The 19,987-nt window shown below is 36.5% G+C and overlaps 1 protein-coding gene across 13 annotated transcripts in view; it reads left to right on the top strand.

Annotated features, from left to right (window-relative positions):
• OSBPL8 (oxysterol binding protein like 8) overlaps positions 1-19,987 on the top strand; it is a 146,246-nt gene that overhangs the window by 107,842 nt on the left and 18,417 nt on the right. For 12 of the 13 annotated variants that reach the window (XM_036455429.2, XM_036455428.2, XM_036455427.2 and 9 more), the window contains 9 exons: positions 947-1,131; positions 4,432-4,513; positions 4,786-4,884; positions 6,640-6,736; positions 8,172-8,270; positions 10,103-10,200; positions 11,945-12,034; positions 13,732-13,868; positions 19,485-19,670. In XM_036455429.2, coding sequence (XP_036311322.1) covers positions 947-1,131; positions 4,432-4,513; positions 4,786-4,884; positions 6,640-6,736; positions 8,172-8,270; positions 10,103-10,200; positions 11,945-12,034; positions 13,732-13,868; positions 19,485-19,670 — 1,073 coding nt within the window. The remainder of the gene's footprint in view (positions 1-946; positions 1,132-4,431; positions 4,514-4,785; positions 4,885-6,639; positions 6,737-8,171; positions 8,271-10,102; positions 10,201-11,944; positions 12,035-13,731; positions 13,869-19,484; positions 19,671-19,987) is intronic. The other variant, XM_036455430.2, reaches the window with a different exon arrangement.

The following is a 19,987-nucleotide window of genomic DNA, read 5'->3' as shown; positions in this document are numbered from 1 at the left end:
TCATTTTTGTCCAACCATTGAGGCCGCCTTTTCAAATTAACATACAGCACCCATTTTTCATCTCCAGTAACAATTTGCTCTAAAACGGCAAATGGTTTTGACGAGAGAGGAGTGAACTGCAAATTGTGACTCTTTGATTACGGTTGTTGTCGGTCAACTCATGAGGAACCCATTTTCCAAACTTTTGGACTTTGCCAAGTGCACGCAATTGATTGGAAACTGTTTTTTGTGAACAATTTAAAGTTGTCGCAAGCTCTTGTTGGGTAATTTGAGGATTTTGCACCAAAAGAGCTTGAAGAGCTTCTTGATCAAAATTGGACACACGGCCTCGACCACTCTTGTCATCTAACGAAAAATTTCCCTCGCGAAATTTCTCAAACCAACGCTGGCATTTTCTGGCGCTAACTGCATCTTGACCAAGAGCACTACAGATGTTTTTTGCAGCCTCACTTGCTTTTCTTCCTAATTGGAACTCGTAAAGCATGCAGTGCTGAATATGCTCTTCATCCGCCATCTTCTTAGCCCTAGTTTTGCACCAAAAACCAAACCAAGCACAAACTTTTTCAAGCAAAACTTGTTAATTGCACTTCACACGTTCTGTAGATACCACGTGTTTGAAGGTTATGTCAATACAAGTCAGTGCCAAGCAAGATTTTAAACGAATGTTTAAAAACGACCTTAATTATTACTAGACCCGATATTACAATGGAGTATACTATTTTTGTAATAGAGTCTTTGTATATATCATTCACTTTGATATCTTTTGCAAATACCTTTTTACCTAAACTTTATAGCTATAGACTTTATTATTTAGTGGGTTGTTTTCGCATTTTAAGAATGTTTGGAATGGTCAGATAGAGAGTTCTGGTTTTCAACATGTCTTTTCTACACATCTGTGTGTCTGAAATAAATATAATATTTCAATATTTTTTGTTAATTGCTGAAGGCAGGTGAGGCTTCTCAAACAGAAACTGTGTCTGAAGAAAACAAAAGCCTTATCTGGACACTGCTGAAACAAGTCCGTCCTGGTATGGACCTATCCAGGGTGGTTCTGCCTACATTTATTTTGGAACCTCGTTCTTTCCTGGATAAACTTTCAGATTATTACTATCATGCAGATTTTCTGTCAGAGTAAGTAAATTTTTATTTCTTAGAGATTTCCCAGATTGCTGTTCAGTGGTCATGCTTTACTAAAATCGGACTCTAATGAGATAATCACTCTCTTTTTCACCACTTCTGTAGCTGACCTTAAGAAGTGAGAAACATATTTAATACTTTGGTGTGCTGTTTTCAGTTGAGTTAAGAGATCACGAGCTTTAGGACAAGGATTTTACCCTCATCCAACAGCACTGCTATCACAAGGCTCCCTGACCTTTTGCTGACCTAACACAGGGAGAGGTGGTTGGCATTCTTTGTTCTCTCCACTTCAGCCCTGTTCAGGTCCCACCCTGTGGCTTGTGCTTTTGTTTATACTTATCCTCTCTGCACCTCTTTGCATGCCTTTAAAACATGTGCAGCTTTCCAGATCCACAATGCCCCACCAGTTGTTGGCTCTTGGCATAAATCACCACTTTTGTCTTTGCTTTTTTTCCCCGGCCAGCCGATTCTGAAGAAGTCAGGCATAAAGGAGGTATAGAAGGAATTGTCCACCTCTGTCCCAATATTTGTTTGGAGAACCAGTAAAAGACAGCAACTTTGTATGTTTCCAAGTTTTACCTGCACTCCAGTTCCAGCTACAGTGGTGTTGCAAGGCACTGTGTTTCCAAGTTCTGGCCCTGTGGCTTGATTTTTAGATCCTGCATAATATCTGTATTCAGTTTACTTGTTGTATTATTAGTCTATTAGTTGTATTAATAAACATTGCCAAAATCATAAGCTGAATCAAAAGATCATTGGTAAATTGTGGGAGATTTTTGCAAATTTGATCATACAGAAAGTTTTTTTCTCCCTAAAATAAAAAGTGCTCTTACAAAGTGATTGGAAATTATCAACAGCCTAATAGTAAAGGAGTGGAGGAAATGACTAGTTTAAAATGACTATTCCTTAACCATACATACTTCACACAAAATAAGAAAAATGCAGATTCAAACTATAATATACTATTCTTATCACATTGACCAAAAGTCTAAAACCTTTAATGCCCCAGTTCTGCCTTGTATCTTATTATATTTCTTTCTTTTATCTATCTAGACATTCATTTCTCTTAGAGTATGAGGAAGGTTCCTGTGAATTACAATAAGATCTTGAGAGATGCCCATTTTTCTCAAATTGGAAAGTTGCACTTTTTGGCAACACACTATTTTATTGCCAAGGCTGTGTGCAGCATTCTCTCCTGCACTGCTGCAGAGCGAGGTAAACTAGCACAGTGCCTTTGAAGAGGACCTGGCAGTACTTACCAAAGTTAGAGATACATTCAATCCTTTGACCCAGGAATCCTGCTTCTGGGAATAATTCCCACAGATATAGCTCCGCACATGCAAAATGACATGTATATTCAAGGTTGTTTCAGCAGGGTCTGTAATAGTATAAGATTCATTAACTCAAGTGTCCAGCCATAGCTGACATTTAAGTAATGTCTTGTGCTTCTACATATAAGAAAGAACCATATAAACTGATAAGGAGGGACCTTCGGCATTATATGTGTGTGTGAAAAAAGCAAGGTACAGAAGAATGAGTGTAGTTTGGTACTTTTTATTTTTTAAAGAAAAAGACTACAGCTCTAATCGGTATGGCTCAGTAGATAGAGCATCCTGGGTTTGATTCCACTCAAGGGCACATGCCCAGGTTGTGGGCTTGATCCCCAGTAGGGGGTGTGTGTGCAGGAGGCAGCCATCAATGATTCTCTCTCATCATTGATGTTTCTATCTCTCCCTCCCTCTCCCTTCATTTCTGAAACCAATAAAAATACATTTTAAAAAAAAAAGAGACTAGATGGCTTCTTTATGCTTAAAAAAAACCTTTATTTTTTAAATACTAGTAGGAAAAGCAGGGGAAGATGGGACAATAGCAAGACATGTATACTTTTTTTTAATGTATACGTGTTTTTTTTACATTGCTTTGAGTTTTGAACTCTGTGTCCTAAGTGTATGTAAAGTATAAAATAAAATATTGTAGAAAGAGAGATTAAGTCAAGATAAAAAGAGAGCAGTCGGAGAATTGTTAACTCCCAAAAAGTGCAACCATTCAACTTGGCATAGTTGTCAGTAAGCATAGATCTAGCCTCTTTAATTTTATACCTCATCTTAAAAAATCAGCACAGTGAAACTTCAGACATGCTTAACGAGTATTTAAAAAAAAAGTTAAATTATAAAATAAATAACAGATGAACTAACTTTACAGTAGAATTCACTTCTGACTTACACAATAAATGTTTTGCAATGTTTTTGCATCAGCAAAAGGGAGTAGCTAAGTGGGGACTTCTAAAAAATTTTTCTTTAAATGAAAAGTCTTTTTTTTTTTTTTTAATATATTTTATTGATTTTTTTACACAGAGGAAGGGAGAAGGATAGAGAGCTAGAAACATCAATGAGAGAGAAACATTGACCAGCTGCCTCTTGCACACCCCCGACTGGGGATGTGCCCACAACCAATGCACATGTCCTTGACCCGAATCAAACCTGGGACCCCTCAGTCCGCAGACCAATGCTCTATCCACTGAGCCAAACTGGTTTCGGCTGAAAATTCTTTTTTGATTACCTGTTATATTGGTAGAGTTCATTCACTCTGCAAAATCAGCTGATAGCACATAGGGAAGGTTGAAGGCTAAAAAGGGATTAAAACCTTTTTATTAGTTTAAATTATTTTAAATCTTCCATCTTTGTGACTTGAAACTTCAGTGTTTTGTACAAGGGATTAAAAAGGCATATAATAATTAGGGAGGCTGCAGGAGAGGCTGACATCAGACTCCCTTCATGTACTACAGCCCCACCAGTTACCATTGATCTCCTCTAATTAACGTCAACAAATGAAAATAGACTAAATTCCCAAGTGGACATGGTCCTTCTCTGAACATAGGGGACTGGAGACCTCATATGAAGTTGTTAATGAGGTTGTTTGGCCATTGCCCCATTATTGCAAATGCTAGGTATCAAACAGTGCACAAATCTCAAAATATGTGTTTAACTTTTTTAATTACAATTACAGAACCTCTAGCGACATTAAAGGCTCTGCAGAACCCCAGTTGAGAAATCTTGCAGAGTTTTCAAAACAAATTGAGCAAAGACCTGGGTAGCATGTTAAAGAATAGGAAAAATGGGAAGAAAAGTAACCAGGTTATAAAAACTGATTCTTACAAACTAATGTACATGGTTTTTTACATCTATTTTAAATATGAATTATGCTTTTCAATCATATCATATTCAATTGTTAACTATGAGAGAGGATTTGTGATATAGTCTCTAAAATTTTTGTGTTTACCATTTTGATATTTAGGGCTGCTCTTGAAGAAAATCCTTATTTCCGTTTGAAGAAAGTAGTGAAATGGTATTTGTCAGGATTCTATAAAAAGCCAAAGGTAATGTTTATATTTTACCTTTTTCAGCCTTATATGAGTTATTTATTTTTTATCTGTAGATTACTTATTAATAATTATATTGCAAGGCTTTGAATTAGCAAAATTGCAAAATACTTATCGTGAGTGAAGTTGTTTAACTTTATTTCATGTCCCTACTGTGAAATTTTATAAGGATGGCTCCTACATAATACAGCTAAACCCGTTTTGACTGGTTTGAACTATTTTGAGTCTTCTGTATTTATAATTTAAATTTGGATTTTTTTTTCCCCCAGGGCCTGAAGAAACCTTATAATCCTATACTTGGTGAGACTTTTCGTTGTCTGTGGATTCACCCCAGAACAAACAGCAAAACTTTTTATATTGCTGAACAGGTATTAGAAATGTGTCTTAAGCTAGCTGGTTTGTTCAGGGGATAGAGCATTGGCCTGCGGACTGAAAGGTCCTGGGTTCTATTCTGTCCAAGAGCACATACCTCAGTTGCAGGCTCCTCCGGGCCCAGGCCCAGGTCATAGCATATGCAGGAGGCAGCCAATTGATGTGTTTCTCTCACATTGATATTTTTCTCCGTCTTTCCCCACTCTCTTAAAAAAAAAAAAAAAAAAAAAAAAAGTCAATGGAAAAATATCCTCAGGTGAGGATTAAAAAATAAAAAGAAATATGTCTTAAGAAACAAAACTGATTCTGAAGTTATAGAAAAATATTAACTCAGTAAATTCACTGTTGATTAACCATTGTTAATGAAAATTTGGTAAGCATTTTACATTTTAGTACTGAGTACTACTAAGTACCATACTCAAAATTATTACTATTTCAGCCATAGAATCCTGTGACAAAAATAACTTTTTTCCTGCCCTCTATCCTTTTACCAGAATTCTTCCCTATTTCCCCAGTTCCTAAATCAAATTTATACCAATTGTGTGGCATTTAAGGTCCTCCATATCTTTTTAAATTTACCTCAAATTATATGCCTTTCTGAGTTCTTTCAAACTAGTCAAACTTGTACATACAGAATTAGGTTATCTGATATTACACATTTTTTTTTTTTGCCTTAGTATTTTTAAATTTAATTCTTCTATCCCAATATTTCTTCTCTGCTGTATTTCATTTAAATAAACCCTCACCTGCTCATCTTTCTTGGCCCAAATGACTATAGCTCCCAGTGATTTCTCTCCTTAGACTCCTGTATTATATTTTGTGATTATCCATTAAGCTTTCAACACTTTTTATAAAATATTTATTTCCCAAATTGAACTGTTGGCTCCTTAAATGTATACCCTCCTCATAATACATCTTTTTTTATTATACACATAGTAGACAGTCAGAATACTTCTTAGTTTTAATCTTTCATTAATTTAAATTTATGTGCACCCATATTCATAATTGTTAATATACATGGCAACAAACCGTTCTAACAAACCTGACAAATGTGATACTATCTTTCCATAACGGATCCTTATTATAATAATTCTCACCTATATTGTAAGGAGGATGAGGAGACCATGTGTCATTTGAAAAACCTTCCTCTTCCCTAGAAATTTTAATATATCCCTCAGATTGAAACCACATATCTGTATTAACTTTTTAAATTAATGATTAGAACACCTTATATTTTAGTTCACTATAATTCTTCTCTAAATTGAGAAGCTTGGGAAGAATTTAATTGACTTTAGCTTTGTCTCATTTCACTTTGTCTATATCATAAAGTTTCTACTTTCAAGTTCAACACATAACTTTTGACAATAGGACTTAGTTCCTCACTATATGGGCCCTCTCCATTGGTTTGTTCACAATATGCAAGCTGGCTTTTTAGAGCTGATTATTTGAGAGACATACACAATAAAATGGTGCTGCATTATAACATAATTTCAGAAGTGACATGCTATCACTTCCACATAAACCAATTTTGGTACAATGTAAGAGGAACCCACCTAATGATTTGCATATTGGGAGGTGAGATTCCTTGGGAGACATCTTAGAGGTTGATTACTATAATCATCAATATTTAGTTTTACTACTTACCAAATCTTTCTTCTTTATTAATAGAGTGTGTTTTTAAAACTTGACTTTTTGATAATTAGTCAAATAGTACAATAATATTCTTGTATTTTTTTTTCTGTGTTCAATAGGTGTCTCATCACCCACCAATATCTGCTTTTTATGTTAGTAACCGAAAGGATGGATTTTGCATTAGTGGTAGTATCCTGGCTAAGTCCAAGTTCTATGGTGAGTTTACTTTTGTCTCAGGCATCATTTTCTGGGAGGTAGTATTTTTTAGTGAGCTTTTATTTACATGATGTCTCAAGATGTTTTCAGTAAGGAATTTTTTATGTCATTTTAAGTGTCATTTTTACTTAAATAATGAATTTTATAGTGTTTTTCTTGTCCAATCATAAATTGATATCTGCTTCATTTTATATATATTCTAGACTAGAGGCTCGGTGCATGAAATTGTGCACTGGGAGAGTGTCCCTCAGCTCAGCCTGCACCCTCTCCAATCTGGGACCCCTCAGTGGGACATCCTTCTCACAGTCCGGGACTGCTGGCACCCAACTGCTTGCCTGCCTGCCAGCCTGATCACCCCCTAACCATTCTCTTGCCAACCTGATCAACACTTCACTGCTCCCCTGCCCACCCAATTGCCCCCAACTGCCTCCCCTGCCGGTCTAATCTCACCACCAACTGCCCTTCCCTGCAGGCCTGGTCCCCTCAAACTGCCCTTCCCTGCTGGCCTGATCACCCACAACTACCCTTCTCTACTGGCCATCTTGTAGTGGCCATCTTTGACCAAATAGGGGCAGCCATTTGTGCAAGGGCATAAGGGTCAATTTGCATATTACCTATTTATTATATAGTATATATACTACATATGTATAAATTTATCCCAAACACCACTTATTAAAAAACTGAATAATGATTGCCCACTATGGTAGCCCTTTTAGTGCCTAATGTATTTCTTTTGCCTTTAACCCTTACTAAGGTTTTTGTTCCATCTTAATGTACCCAAGGGTTTCATTTTTTATTTTGGTCCTTGACTAGAGAGAGAAAGAATCCAAGTATAATTAGAATACTTGGTTAAGCATCAGTTAGTAACAACGTTTAACCTTGGACCCAAAAACATACCAAAAAAGCTTTTGTTAAGTACAAGGGGGAAAAGAAACATATAGGATTGTTGTACTTCAATAAAACTGGTGATGGGTGAAAAGAAAAATGCAAATGGGATAAAAGCCAGAAGAAAATATCCTGCAAGCCTCCTACTGGAATTGAGCCCAAAACTCCTGAGCCACACTGGCCGGGCTCTATAGCATTTTTATATCAAAAGAACTTAAAGCTTGGACTTAAGTAATGCGACTTACAGAAGAAATAATGTTTTTATTAAAAATTGAACAAATTAACCTATACAATGAAAAGTGTTTTTTTTGCATGTTATACATGTTTAAGATTTTTCTTAAAAGTCTCATATAAATTAACAAAGCACTTTTAAAAGTACTCATAAGAATGAAAATATAATTCATATATGAAATAACAAATATGTGGTTGAGAGACATTTTTATTTTTAAGACATTCCATTGTGGATGTCTGGTAGGTCTTAAATATATTTCATTTGTTTTGAATTGGTTGAGTTAGTTTTGTGAAATTTAATAAACATTATTTATTTCAGGAAACTCATTGTCTGCAATATTAGATGGAGAAGCACGATTAACTTTCTTAAATAGAGGTGAAGATTATGTAATGACAATGCCATATGCTCATTGTAAAGGTAAATATTTTCCAGATTTGAGTAAGATATTCCTAAAACCTTTTTAAATTAATGTATGTGCTATAATTTGTTATGTTTTCAGATTGATGAAGTCAGTCTTTTGTTTTAAAGAGTCCTTGTTTTATGGATACATAAGATTATTGCAGTTATATTGAATATTTCTGTGGTGAATTAATCTACAGTGGACTTTTCGAACACATGTTTTAGAAGAGGCTGATTACAATAATAGAATTTCATTTGCCTTAATTGCAGGTTTTTAAATTGATGAAAATACCCATTATTTCAGAAGCCTCAAAAGTGATTTTCATCATCTTGCACTACCACCCTTTTTTAAATTTTAATAATTTTTTTTTCAGTGTACCAAGTCTTTTAACATTTTTTCTCATCCTCATTTGGCAATTTCTTAAAAGTTGGTGTATTATAACTCCCCCCCCCCCCATTTTTTAGGGTACAGATATAGATATTAAAATAACTACTGTTTACAACAGTCCAGGCACCTAACTATTCTGTGCACTTTATATTTATAAACTGAGTCATTCCAGCAGCCCTTATACTGGTAAAGTAGGTAATATCCCTATTTTAAGGGCAATGAAAATGAGACACAAAGAGCCTTGCCTGATACTATATTATCGATAGACTGGATATGGCAGAGTCTCTGCACTGTGCACCACTGTGCTATAGGACTTCGGCCTAAACACTCAATTGGTCATTATATATACTCTCCTTTCCAACTCTTTTTTTTTTTTTTAATTGATTTCAGAGAGGAAAGGAGAGAAGGAGAGAGAGACATCAGTGATGAGAATCGTTGATTGGTTGCCTCCTGCATGCCCCCTACTGGGGATTGAGCCCACAACCTGAGCATGTGTCCTGACTGGGAATCAAACTGGATCTCCTTGTTCATAGGTCAGTGTTCGACCACTGAACCACACTGGCTAGGCCCAACCCATTTCTTAAAAATAACTTATTTTCATGATCAGTTCCTGTATTTTAGGAACTGATCATGAAAACATATAACTTATTTCATGTGACCTCATTTCACAGAGGAGAAAATTGGAATGATTAAGAATCTTATCCAAGGCCAAACAAGCTAGTTAGTGAGAACTGGGAATATACTCTATGCTTGTTGATTCCCATCTACTGTACCATGAATCTAGTACTAAGTACAAGAATGGCCAACCTGTGGCCAATAGCTAGATAATTCTTAAAGTTTTAATGTGTGGTTCTTGAAATAGACATGAAGTGAATTATGAAATCAATTGATAAATATATTTTTAAATTTTATATCATTTGAAATAAATAAAATATTTCATGTAAAAGTACCCAATACTATATCCAGCTAGCAGCAGGGGGAATTTTTCCCCCAAATCACTAGTCTTGTTTTACAAAATTAGAGTTCCATAACCAAGTAAGAATAAGAAGCCTTGCATAGTTTGCCTCTTCCTGGAAATGATCTTTGTTTTACAAAATTAGAGTTTCATAGCCAAATAAGAATGAGAAGCCTTGCATAGCTTGTTCCAAGAACAAATAACAACTCAAAATTTCAATACTCTGCCCATGTCCATGAATGACTTCAACAGTGCTTTGGAGGTTACTAAAGTATTTTAGTGTGTTTGTGAATATGCAGATGTAGAATCTACAATACATATGTAGAATCTGTAGATAATGTGGATCAACTATTATCTATTCAAATCTTATAGAACTAACTTTATATGTATATTATAAATTGTTACTGAGTGAGATGGAGTACCCTTGCATTTTAAAGCACTACTTGTTATTAGTCAGTGTCTTTCTCTTCAACCTTCTATTAAAATTGCTATTGTTGTTTTCTTTAGGAATTCTTTATGGCACAATGACACTGGAGCTTGGTGGAACAGTCAATATTACATGTCAGAAAACTGGATACAGTGCAGTACTTGAATTTAAACTAAAGGTTAGTAGAGAATTTTTACCTAATAAAAAAGGAGCTGTAATATAAATACTAAAAAAAGAACACAGTTTAGTTTGTAATTTAAAGACTAAATATAATAACACAGCATTCATGAAAGGGCAGGCTTGGAAGATCCATGTCACTACAGACCCATCAATTTTTATTTTTTTATTTTAATAAAGTGATTTGCATTATATAAGATGAAATCTAAGAAATAAATGGATAGAAATTTTTCAGTAAGTGAAAGTATTGCTTCACAAAATACCAAAAAAAGTATGTATCCGCTTGAGCTATAGCTGTGTACACTAAGAGTTCGTTATTATTTCTACCTAACAATTTACTCTAAAATTCACAAGCTTAAAAACAACCACTTTTTGATCCTTAGGGGTTTTGTGGGTTGGGAATTTGGATAGAATATATGGGAAGTGTCTTATCTCTGCCACATAATGTCTGGGGCTTGAGTTTAGAAAGACTTGCAGACTACAAGTGACCACAGTTATGGCCTAGAACCATCTGAAGGCTTATCAGTTAGTTACATGTCTGATGCCTGGTTGAGATGACTGAAAGACTAGGACTGCTAATTTGAACACCTGTATATGCGGCCTTTCCATGTAGCCTGGCCTTCTCAAAGCCAGTTGGCTGCTTCAAGACAAATCAGACTAACCACTTGGCAGCTCAGGATTTCCAGTGCAAGTGTTCTTGTGAGCAAGGTGAAAGGTGCATCGTCGTCCTTGCCTCAAAGGCCAAATTTCATCACTTCCACCACCCTCTAATAATTGAAGAGTGATAAACCTACCCAATTTCAAGGGAAGGGGATGTAGACTCTATTCTCACTGGATGATGGCAGGGCATCATTGAGGAAGAAATTGTGGGCTGGAGAGGGATGATAGCTATGCTTTAGATAATCTTTGGAAAATCCTGTCTACCTTAGAGTGAAAGGGAATTTTAAGGCCTTTCATAGTGTCAATGGTTAGTGTAAGATAGTACATTATGTTCAGATAAAAATATTTTTATGAACAGTTAATACTTATTAACAGTTCCTATGTTGATATCCAGCTAACCAGCAACTTTTCACTAATAAAAAGGATCTTTTTTAAGTGTTATTTGATGTAATGTCCTTCATTTGTTGTTTTTTTTCATCTTAATCTTTTTGTTTGTATGGTGATAATGATATTTGAAAATCATGACCAAAGAGCTCTTAAGTAACTTATGATATCTTTTAACAATTAGACTGGATCACCAAAATTTTGTCACAGAGGAGGAACATCAATAATGCAACATAGTAACTCAAAGGGTAGTTCCTCTTAATTTTATTTTTTTAAGGTATTTTTGCTTGGGTATTATTTTACTGTTTTATTTTGAAGGAGGGGGCGTTATTTCTTTTAATAGATGAGTTAAGTCCTTTAGGTTTACTGAGTTATTTTTGCTTCATCTATTGCAACATTGATAGAATATAGTCCTGAGTTAGGAGAGAGCACAGGACTTGTCAGTTATACAGTATGATCTTCCTCAGTAAGTTTATTTGAACTTCATTTAGTCTCATTTTTTTAAGCTATTTCTTTCCATGTCAACAACTTCAAATTTCTTTTTATAGAACATTTCTGACCAAAATTTGAGTTAGTATTTCACCATTTGTGCCTTCAACAGCACTGTAATTATGCAGTTACTTTTCCTATTATTTTTGTCACACTGTATCTAAATGTAAGTTAATAGCAAAATATTTATTTAACATTTTCTTTTTTAAAAGCCATTTCTAGGTAATAGCGACTGTGTTAACCAAATATCAGGGAAACTTAAACTGGGAAAAGAAGTCTTAGCTACATTGGAAGGCCATTGGGTAAGTATTTTTATATTTTAGCTTAACAAAAGCATTTTTATGGAAAAGAAAACAATTACATTTTATAAACTCACTGATTCCATTGCTAAAGTCATCACTATTCAACAAAAGCTTCACCCTAACAAATATTTTGGTGTTGCTCTGTTACCAACAATATCTAGTTGTATTTTATCTTTCCAAAAGTTTAAATCAGTAAAATTAGCTAACACTTATATATGTCACTTACTATGCACTGCATTGTTTATCAATGTTCCTCATATTAACTCATTTAATGTTTAATATACTAGTTCTTTGTGGTGGTTACTATTACTATCCCTATTTTACAGAGGAGACTGAGGTACAGAGAGTTTAAATAATGTGCTGCCCTAGCCTATTTGGCTCAGTGGATAGAGCGTTGACCTGTGAACTGAAGAGTCCCAGGTTTGATTCCAGTCAAGGGCATATGCCCAGATACCTCATTCGATACCTAGTAGGGTGTGTGTGTGAAGCAGCCAAACAATGATTCTCTCTCATCATTGATGTTTCTATCTCTCTCCCTCTCCCTCTCTGAAATCAATTTTATATATACTGTTTATGCGTGCGTATGTGTGTAATAATTTCCTGAAAGTAAGTGGTGGAGTGAGAATTCTAGCCTAAGCACTGTGGCTCCAGGACTGTACTTTTATTACAGCACTATACTGCCTCTCACCTAGAAGGATGGGGCATTTCCCATTAGAGTTATATTTCCTTTTCAGGAACATGGCAAGGCTATGGTCATATATGAGGGCAATGGGTTTTATTTACTTCACTATTGACCTAAATTCACATCTATGTATTTTGTTAAGAGAAGCTCAATTGAATAAAAAGGATCGTACCATGCCATTGCCTAGGTGCACTCTCACTGTGAACATTGAGTATTTTATGCACTATAATAAGCAGGAAATGATAAGAAATGTAAGAAATTGAAATTAGATCTACAAACGCAACCACAGAGTTCTCTATAATTTTAAAATTTTACTGCTATCTGCACAGCTGGTGGTGCACAGTGATTGAGTGTCGACCTATGATCCAAGAGGTCACAATTCAATTGCTGGTCAGGACACATGTCTAGATTGCGAGCTTGATCCTGAGGGGGGGGTTTGCAGGAGGCAGCCAGTCTCTCTCAGCATTGATGTTTCTATCTCTATCCCTTCCTCTCTGAAATCAATAAAAAAATATATTTTTAAAATGTTACTTCTATCTGAATATCATTTGGGAAAATGATAAGTTTTTCAAAAAATGAAATATTTCAAATTATGCTGAAATTTTTAATGCTTAGAAGGGCTGTTTCAGGTTTTTCTACATATGTTGGGTATGTATATAGTCATCTCCTTGTAGCTGTAGCAAATACTATAATTCACTGTGGCAATTTGGCATGGTCGGTAAGGCTGCATACTTTGTTTGAAATTTGCTTATTAAGCAAAACTTATGAAATTTCATGAACTTCCTGTGTTTTCAGTCAGATTTTTAAATTCTAGTATTATATATTTAACTTCAGTATTTTTTCTAAAAATGAGGAAAGATTTGGGGTTTTTAGAAAAATGGTAGTTAAATTTTTTTTAAATGTGTTTAACTGTGGATTTAATTATCAGTACATATTATTATATTACTATATTGTATAATCTCCTTTTTAAATAAAGATAATTCTTCATATTACTGTTTCATTTCTTTAAATACAGGATAGTGAAGTTTTTATTAATGACAAGAAGACTGATAATTCAGAGGTTTTCTGGAATCCAACACCAGACATTAAGCAATGGAGATTAATAAGGCACACTGTAAAATTTGAAGAGCAGGAAGACTTTGAATCAGAGAAGTAAGTATACCATTTTCCAGCTAGTTTCATGATGATAAAGAGTATATCTATTTTTTTAATTTAATAAATCTTTATTCATATTATTACAATTATTACTCTTTTTTCTTCCATAGCTCCCCTCCACCAGGTTCCTACCCCACCTTCTGCCCTTACCTATCCTCCACTGTCCTCATTCATAGGTATACACTTTTTGTCCAGTCTCTTCTCACACACCCCTTTTCCCCCAAGAATTGTCAGTCCACTCCCTTTCTATGCCCCTGATTCTATTATATTCACCAGTTAATACTATTCATCAAATTTTTTATTCCCTTGGTTTTTAGATTCACTTGTTGATAGTTACGTATTTGTTATTCATAATTTTTATCTTTACCTTTTCCTTCTTCCTCATCTTAAAGAATACCTTTCAGTATTTCATATAATTCTGGTTTGGTGATGATGAGCTCCTTTAGCTTTTTCTTACCTGTGAAGCTCTTAACCTGCCCTTCAATTCTGAATGATAGCTTTGCTGGGTAGAGTAATCTTGGTTGTAGGTTCTTGCTATTCATCACTTTGAATATTTCTTGCCATTCCCATCTGGCCTGCATAGTTTCTGTTGAGAAATCAGCTGACAATCATATGGGTGCTCCCTTGTAGGTAACTAGCTGTTTTTCTCTTGCTGGTTTTAATACTTTCCCTTTGTCTTTTGCTCTTGGAATTTTAACCTGTTAATCGAGCGGGACCTATAAATATGTCAAACGTAAACAATATCAGGAACAGGTAGGACGTATGAATACGTCCTTGAAATATATATTGCGCCCCGAGAGGGATGGTATATATTTTTTGTAATTTTTTTTTTTTTAATTGATTTTTTACAAAGAGGAAGGAAAGGGGAGGGAGAGTTAGAACTATCGATGAGATGAGAGAGAAACATCGATCAGCTGCCTCTTGCACACCCCCTACTGGGGATGTGCCCGCAACCAAGGTACATGCCCTTGACCGGAATCAAACCCGGGACCTTTAGGTCCGAAGGCCGACGCTCTATCCACTGAGCCAAACCAGTTTCGGCTATTTTTTGTAATCTTTATCATTGTTTGTAAAATTTATAATTTTTTAATTCGACGTGTCCATTTTTTTTTTGTCAGTATTCTTTTCTATTTTTTTTTTTGTAATTTTGTATTTTCCTTTGTGCTTTATATATATAAATAGACGAAAATATATATATATATTTCATTTATTTTCATTAAGTATAAATAAAAAAAATAATATGAAATTACATCCTCTGGGCGTGATGTACTGACACATCCTAGTGAAAGAGTACGTGCCCGTTAGAGGTTGCGTCATTAAAAAGGGAATTCCCCTGTTAACAGGTTAATGATGATGTGTCTTGGTGTGGTCCTCTTTGGAGATTCCTTTTGTTTGGGGTTCTGTATACTTCCTGGACTTGTAAGTCTATTTCTTTCACAAGGTAGGGGAAGTTTTTGGTCATTATTTCTTCAAGTAGGTTTTCAGTATTTTGCTCTCTCTCTTCTTCTGGGACTCCCATAATTCTGATATTGGTATGTTTGAAGTTGTCCCAGAGGCTTCTTACACTATTTTCAACTTTATGGATTCTTTCTGCTTTTTGCTTTTCTGGGGGAGTGTTTTTTGCTTCTTTGTATTTCAAATCTTTGACTTGATTCTTGTGATCCTCTAGTCTGCTTTTAGGTCTCTGTATAATATTTTTTTTATTTCAGTCAGTGTATGCTTAATTTCTAGTTGATCCTTTTTTATATCCTCGAAGATCTCGTTAAATTTATCAGCCTTTTCTAGGAAATTTTTGAAGAACCTTATAACTATAGTTTTGAATTCCATATCCAGTCTTTTACTTTCCTCCATTTCCTTCAATTGTGGCCTGCCTCTTTGTCTCCGCATTTTAGCTGCTTCCCTGAGTTGATGGATTGTGTACTAGGTGTCCTAGCAGGGCCTAGTAGCTCAAGCTCCCCAGTTACCTGTGGTGGACATTCTTGGTGCACGCCTTTTTGGGCTGTATGTGCAGTCTTGTTGTAGTTAAGCCTTGATTGTTGTTGGTATCACTGGGGGAAATTGATCTCTAAGCTATTTGGCTGTGAGGATCAGCAGGGTCTCCGTTGGGAGGGTTTCTGTGCTCTGCTTGAATGGGGCAGAGTCTCAGGATGGTGCAGACAAGCTTTGGTTTCCCATCAGCCCTGTCCTACGAGGGCCCTGTTCTCCATGTCTTGCAGCAATGGTTGCATGCAACTCTGAGAGAAGGCTGCTCTCGAATTTCTCCCACTGCCAGACAGTCCAGTTTCTCCCCAAATGAGTCTGGCACTGAAAGTCTCACCCGGAGCTGGATTTCAGTGCAGTGGGAAGGTTTTTGTTTTCCTCCAAAACGAGAAAGCTAACCGTGCATTAGCTGCCTGCCCTCTCCGCACATTGCGAGTAAGCCAGCCGTGTATCTAGCCGTCTGCCCTTACCGCACTCATGGGTCTCCACAGCTCCTGAGTCTCAGTGTCCTTTTCTCTTTCCTTCTAGTTGTAGAATTTCCACTCAGCTAGCTTCCCGGTGGTTCTAGACGATGTCCACTTTGTCTTTCAGTTACAGTTTTAAAATTGTTGTGGTAGGCAGCAGTATAGTTGTTTACCTTATGCTGCCATCTTGATTTCCGTGATTTGTCATTTCTTGAGAAAAATGCCTTCCTGGCTCTTACTTCTCCAGGAACCTGACTTTTATTCCTCAGGGATGACTACACAGCCACAGACTTGAACACTGTTAGTGAGGGACCAGAAAGGTTTCTGTGGGGATCATTTCCCTAATTTCCTCTACTAAATTTGAAGAGTATATTTTTAATCCCTCAAAAGAGTAGTCATTTTTCTCTGCCTTCAATTACATTTTAATTTAGCAAAATAGTTTAACATTTGTGGGATGTGGCAGGATTCTATTTTAGTTTATGTGAATGTCAAATAAAAGAATTCTAGGTTTTTTTGCATACAATTATGGCGCTAATTAATGATTCTTTGACAGCTGTTTTCTAACGTCGGTAGGGCATACATAACTCTAGGTGAAGGATATGGCACAAAATCTACTTTTGTTTCATTTTTTAAAATATACGTGAATAATGCCATTGCATGTGCAAACTTGCATTAGTTGGGTGGTAATTAAGGCCATAGTTTCTGCTCTTAAAGTCATGAAATTCTTTTTTTTTTTTTTTAATATATTTTATTGATTTTTTACAGAGAAGAAGGGAGAGAGATAGAGAGCTAGAAACGTCGATGAGAGAGAAACATCGACCAGCTGCCTCTTGCACACCCCCTACCGGGGATGTGCCCGCAACCAATGTACATGCCCTTGACCAGAATCGAACCTGGGACCTTTCAGTCCGCAGACCGACGCTCTACCACTGAGCCAAACCAGTTTCGGCAAAGTCATGAAATTCTTGATAGCTAGATCTGAAATACTTTTAAACCAAATATATTGGGTACATATTATCCAGTTTTATTCTTACTATATTTGTGGGTTTTTTTTATATATTTTATTTAATTCACAAAGGAAGGGAGAGATAGAAACATCAATGATGAGAGATAATCATTGATCAGCTACCTCCTGCATGCCCTGCACTAGGGATCAAGCCCACAACCCAGACATGTGCCCTGATTGGGAATTGAACCGTGAACTCCTTCTTCATAGGTTGATGCTCAACCACTGAGCCACTCCATCTGGGCCTTACTACAGTATATTTCTTTGTGTTAGAAGGGCATGTTTGTCTAAAAGACACTATACTGAGTACTTGATACACATTATGCAGTTTAGTAAACTCACATGCGTTATCATACTCTCTAAATGTTTCAAATGTTTGTATACTTTCCTTCTACACTTAAAATTGAGGTTGTCAAAGATGGAATAATATATATGCACAAGTCCTAAAATTCTATTTTAGTTATAGCTACATGATGCTCTTCATTTAGAGTGAAGTTTTGCCAAGATATACAGTAATTTTTGAGGCAAGAACATAATTTAACATATTTTAAAGATGAAGAAAACCAGTCTGAGGTAGTGTAAGTAACTTCAAGTTCGCATCCAAGAAGTGATCTGTGATTCAACCCAAGGCTAATTCCAAAGCCTTTGTTCGTTCAGTCCCAACATTTTATCTTCCCAGATTAGTAAAATATAGATACTATATTTTTATTTTTTCTGATATAAAACTAAACTTTATTAGGGGAAAGGATTTTATCTCAGTAGTTTTTTCTGGTAAACCAGTGGTTCTCAACACTGGCTGCACATTAAAATCGCCTAGGAAACATTAAAAAAAATAATAATAATAGTTGATCCTAACCAGTTTGGCCCAGTGGATAGACTGAAGAGTCCCAGATTCGATTCTAGTCAAAGGCACATGCCTGGTTGTGGGCTCAATCCCCAGTTGGGGGATAGGGGATGCCAGAGGCAGCCGATCAGTGATTCTCATCATTAATGTTTCTGTCTCTCCTTCTTCCTTTCTCTCTGAAATCAGTAAAAATTTATTTTTTAAAAATAAAAATACTTGGGTCCATTTCCAGATTCCTCTCATCTTGGGTCAGTACCAGTCATTGCCATCTGTTTAAGAGTCCAGTCCTAGCTGGTTTGGCTCAGTGGAGAGAGCTTTGGCTTGCAGAATGAAAGATCCTGTGTTCAATTCCGGCCGAGGGCACGTGCCTGGATTGTGGGCTCTATCCCCAGTGGGGCTCGTGCAGGAAGCAGCTGACCAATGACTATCTGTCATCATTGATGTTTCTCTCTCCCCCTTCCTCTCTGAAATCAATCCTATCTAATAAAAGTGTAATATGCAAATTGACCATCACTCCAACACACAATATGGCTGCCCCCATGTGGACACAAGGTGGCCACCAAGGGAGGGCAGTTGGGAGGGACCAGGCCTGCAAGGGAGGACAGTTGGGGGTGATCAAGCCTGCAGGGGAGGGCAGTTAGGGGTGACCAGGCTGGCAGAGGAGGGAAGTTGGTGGCGACTGGGCCTGCAATGAAGGGCAGTTGTGGGGAGGGACCCAGCCTGCAGAGGAGAGCAGTTGGGGGGACCAGGCCTTAAGGGGAGGGCAGTTAGAGGTGAATAGGCCTGCAATAGAGGGAAGTTAGGAGTGACCAGGTCTGCAGGGGAAGGCAGTTAGGGGTAACCAGGCTGGCAGGGAAGTAGTTAGAGTGATCAGGCTGGCAGGCAGAAGTAGTTAGGAGCAATCAAGAAGGCAGGCAGGTAGGCAAGCATTTAGGAGCCAGCAGTCCTGGATTGTGAGAGGTATGTCTGACTACCCGTTGGACATTCCTCAAGGGGTCCCGGATTGGAGAGGGTGCAAACTGGGCTGAGGAACACACACACACACATTTCATGCACTGGGCTTCTAGTTAAAATATATTTTTTAAAAAGAGTCCATGTTAATAAATTTCTCTTGCCCAGAAAAAAAAATTGGTCTCTGCTGCTGCTCTACTCAAGGACCACTTTTTATATCTGCACTCATTTCTAAGCATCTCAGTATAAGCTTTGTCAAAGACAAAAAGACACATGGGTATCATTTTTTTTTTTCAAGGGGATTTAAACCTGTTCAATATAGATTTGATTTTCTGTTGCTTTTTATACTATTTTTATACATGTATTAGACTTTGGCAGCGAGTAACTCGAGCCATAAATGCAAAAGATCAAACAGAAGCTACTCAAGAGAAGTGTGTTTTAGAGGAAGCTCAAAGACAATCTGCCAGAGATCGGAAAACAAAAAATGAAGAGTGGTCTTGCAAGTTATTTGAACTTGAGCCACTTACAGGAGAATGGCATTACAAGTTTGCAGAGTAAGTAATTATCAGCATAATGTGTTGCCTTTATTTCTGCAATGTTTATTGTTAGTTTTTGGTTAAGCCATATATATGTATATATATGTAAATTAATGAGATTTAAACTTATTCCATCTTACCTAATAAAAGAGAAACATGCATATTAACCATTACTTTGTTACATCCACAGCCAATCAGAGTGAGTATCCAAATTAACCAAACAAAGATGTAGGCTAATTTACATATGCAGGTGTGGAGTAGTCAGGAGGGGTGTGATGCCTGCTATGAGGGAAGCTGGGCAGAGGGAACTACTGGAGCCGTGCTCCACACAGAAG

The sequence above is a fragment of the Pipistrellus kuhlii genome, unplaced genomic scaffold (assembly GCF_014108245.1).
Source record: "Pipistrellus kuhlii isolate mPipKuh1 unplaced genomic scaffold, mPipKuh1.p scaffold_m20_p_3, whole genome shotgun sequence".
In the NCBI taxonomy this organism is placed as follows: domain Eukaryota; kingdom Metazoa; phylum Chordata; class Mammalia; order Chiroptera; family Vespertilionidae; genus Pipistrellus; species Pipistrellus kuhlii.
This window is presented reverse-complemented; position numbering and strand designations above follow the sequence as displayed.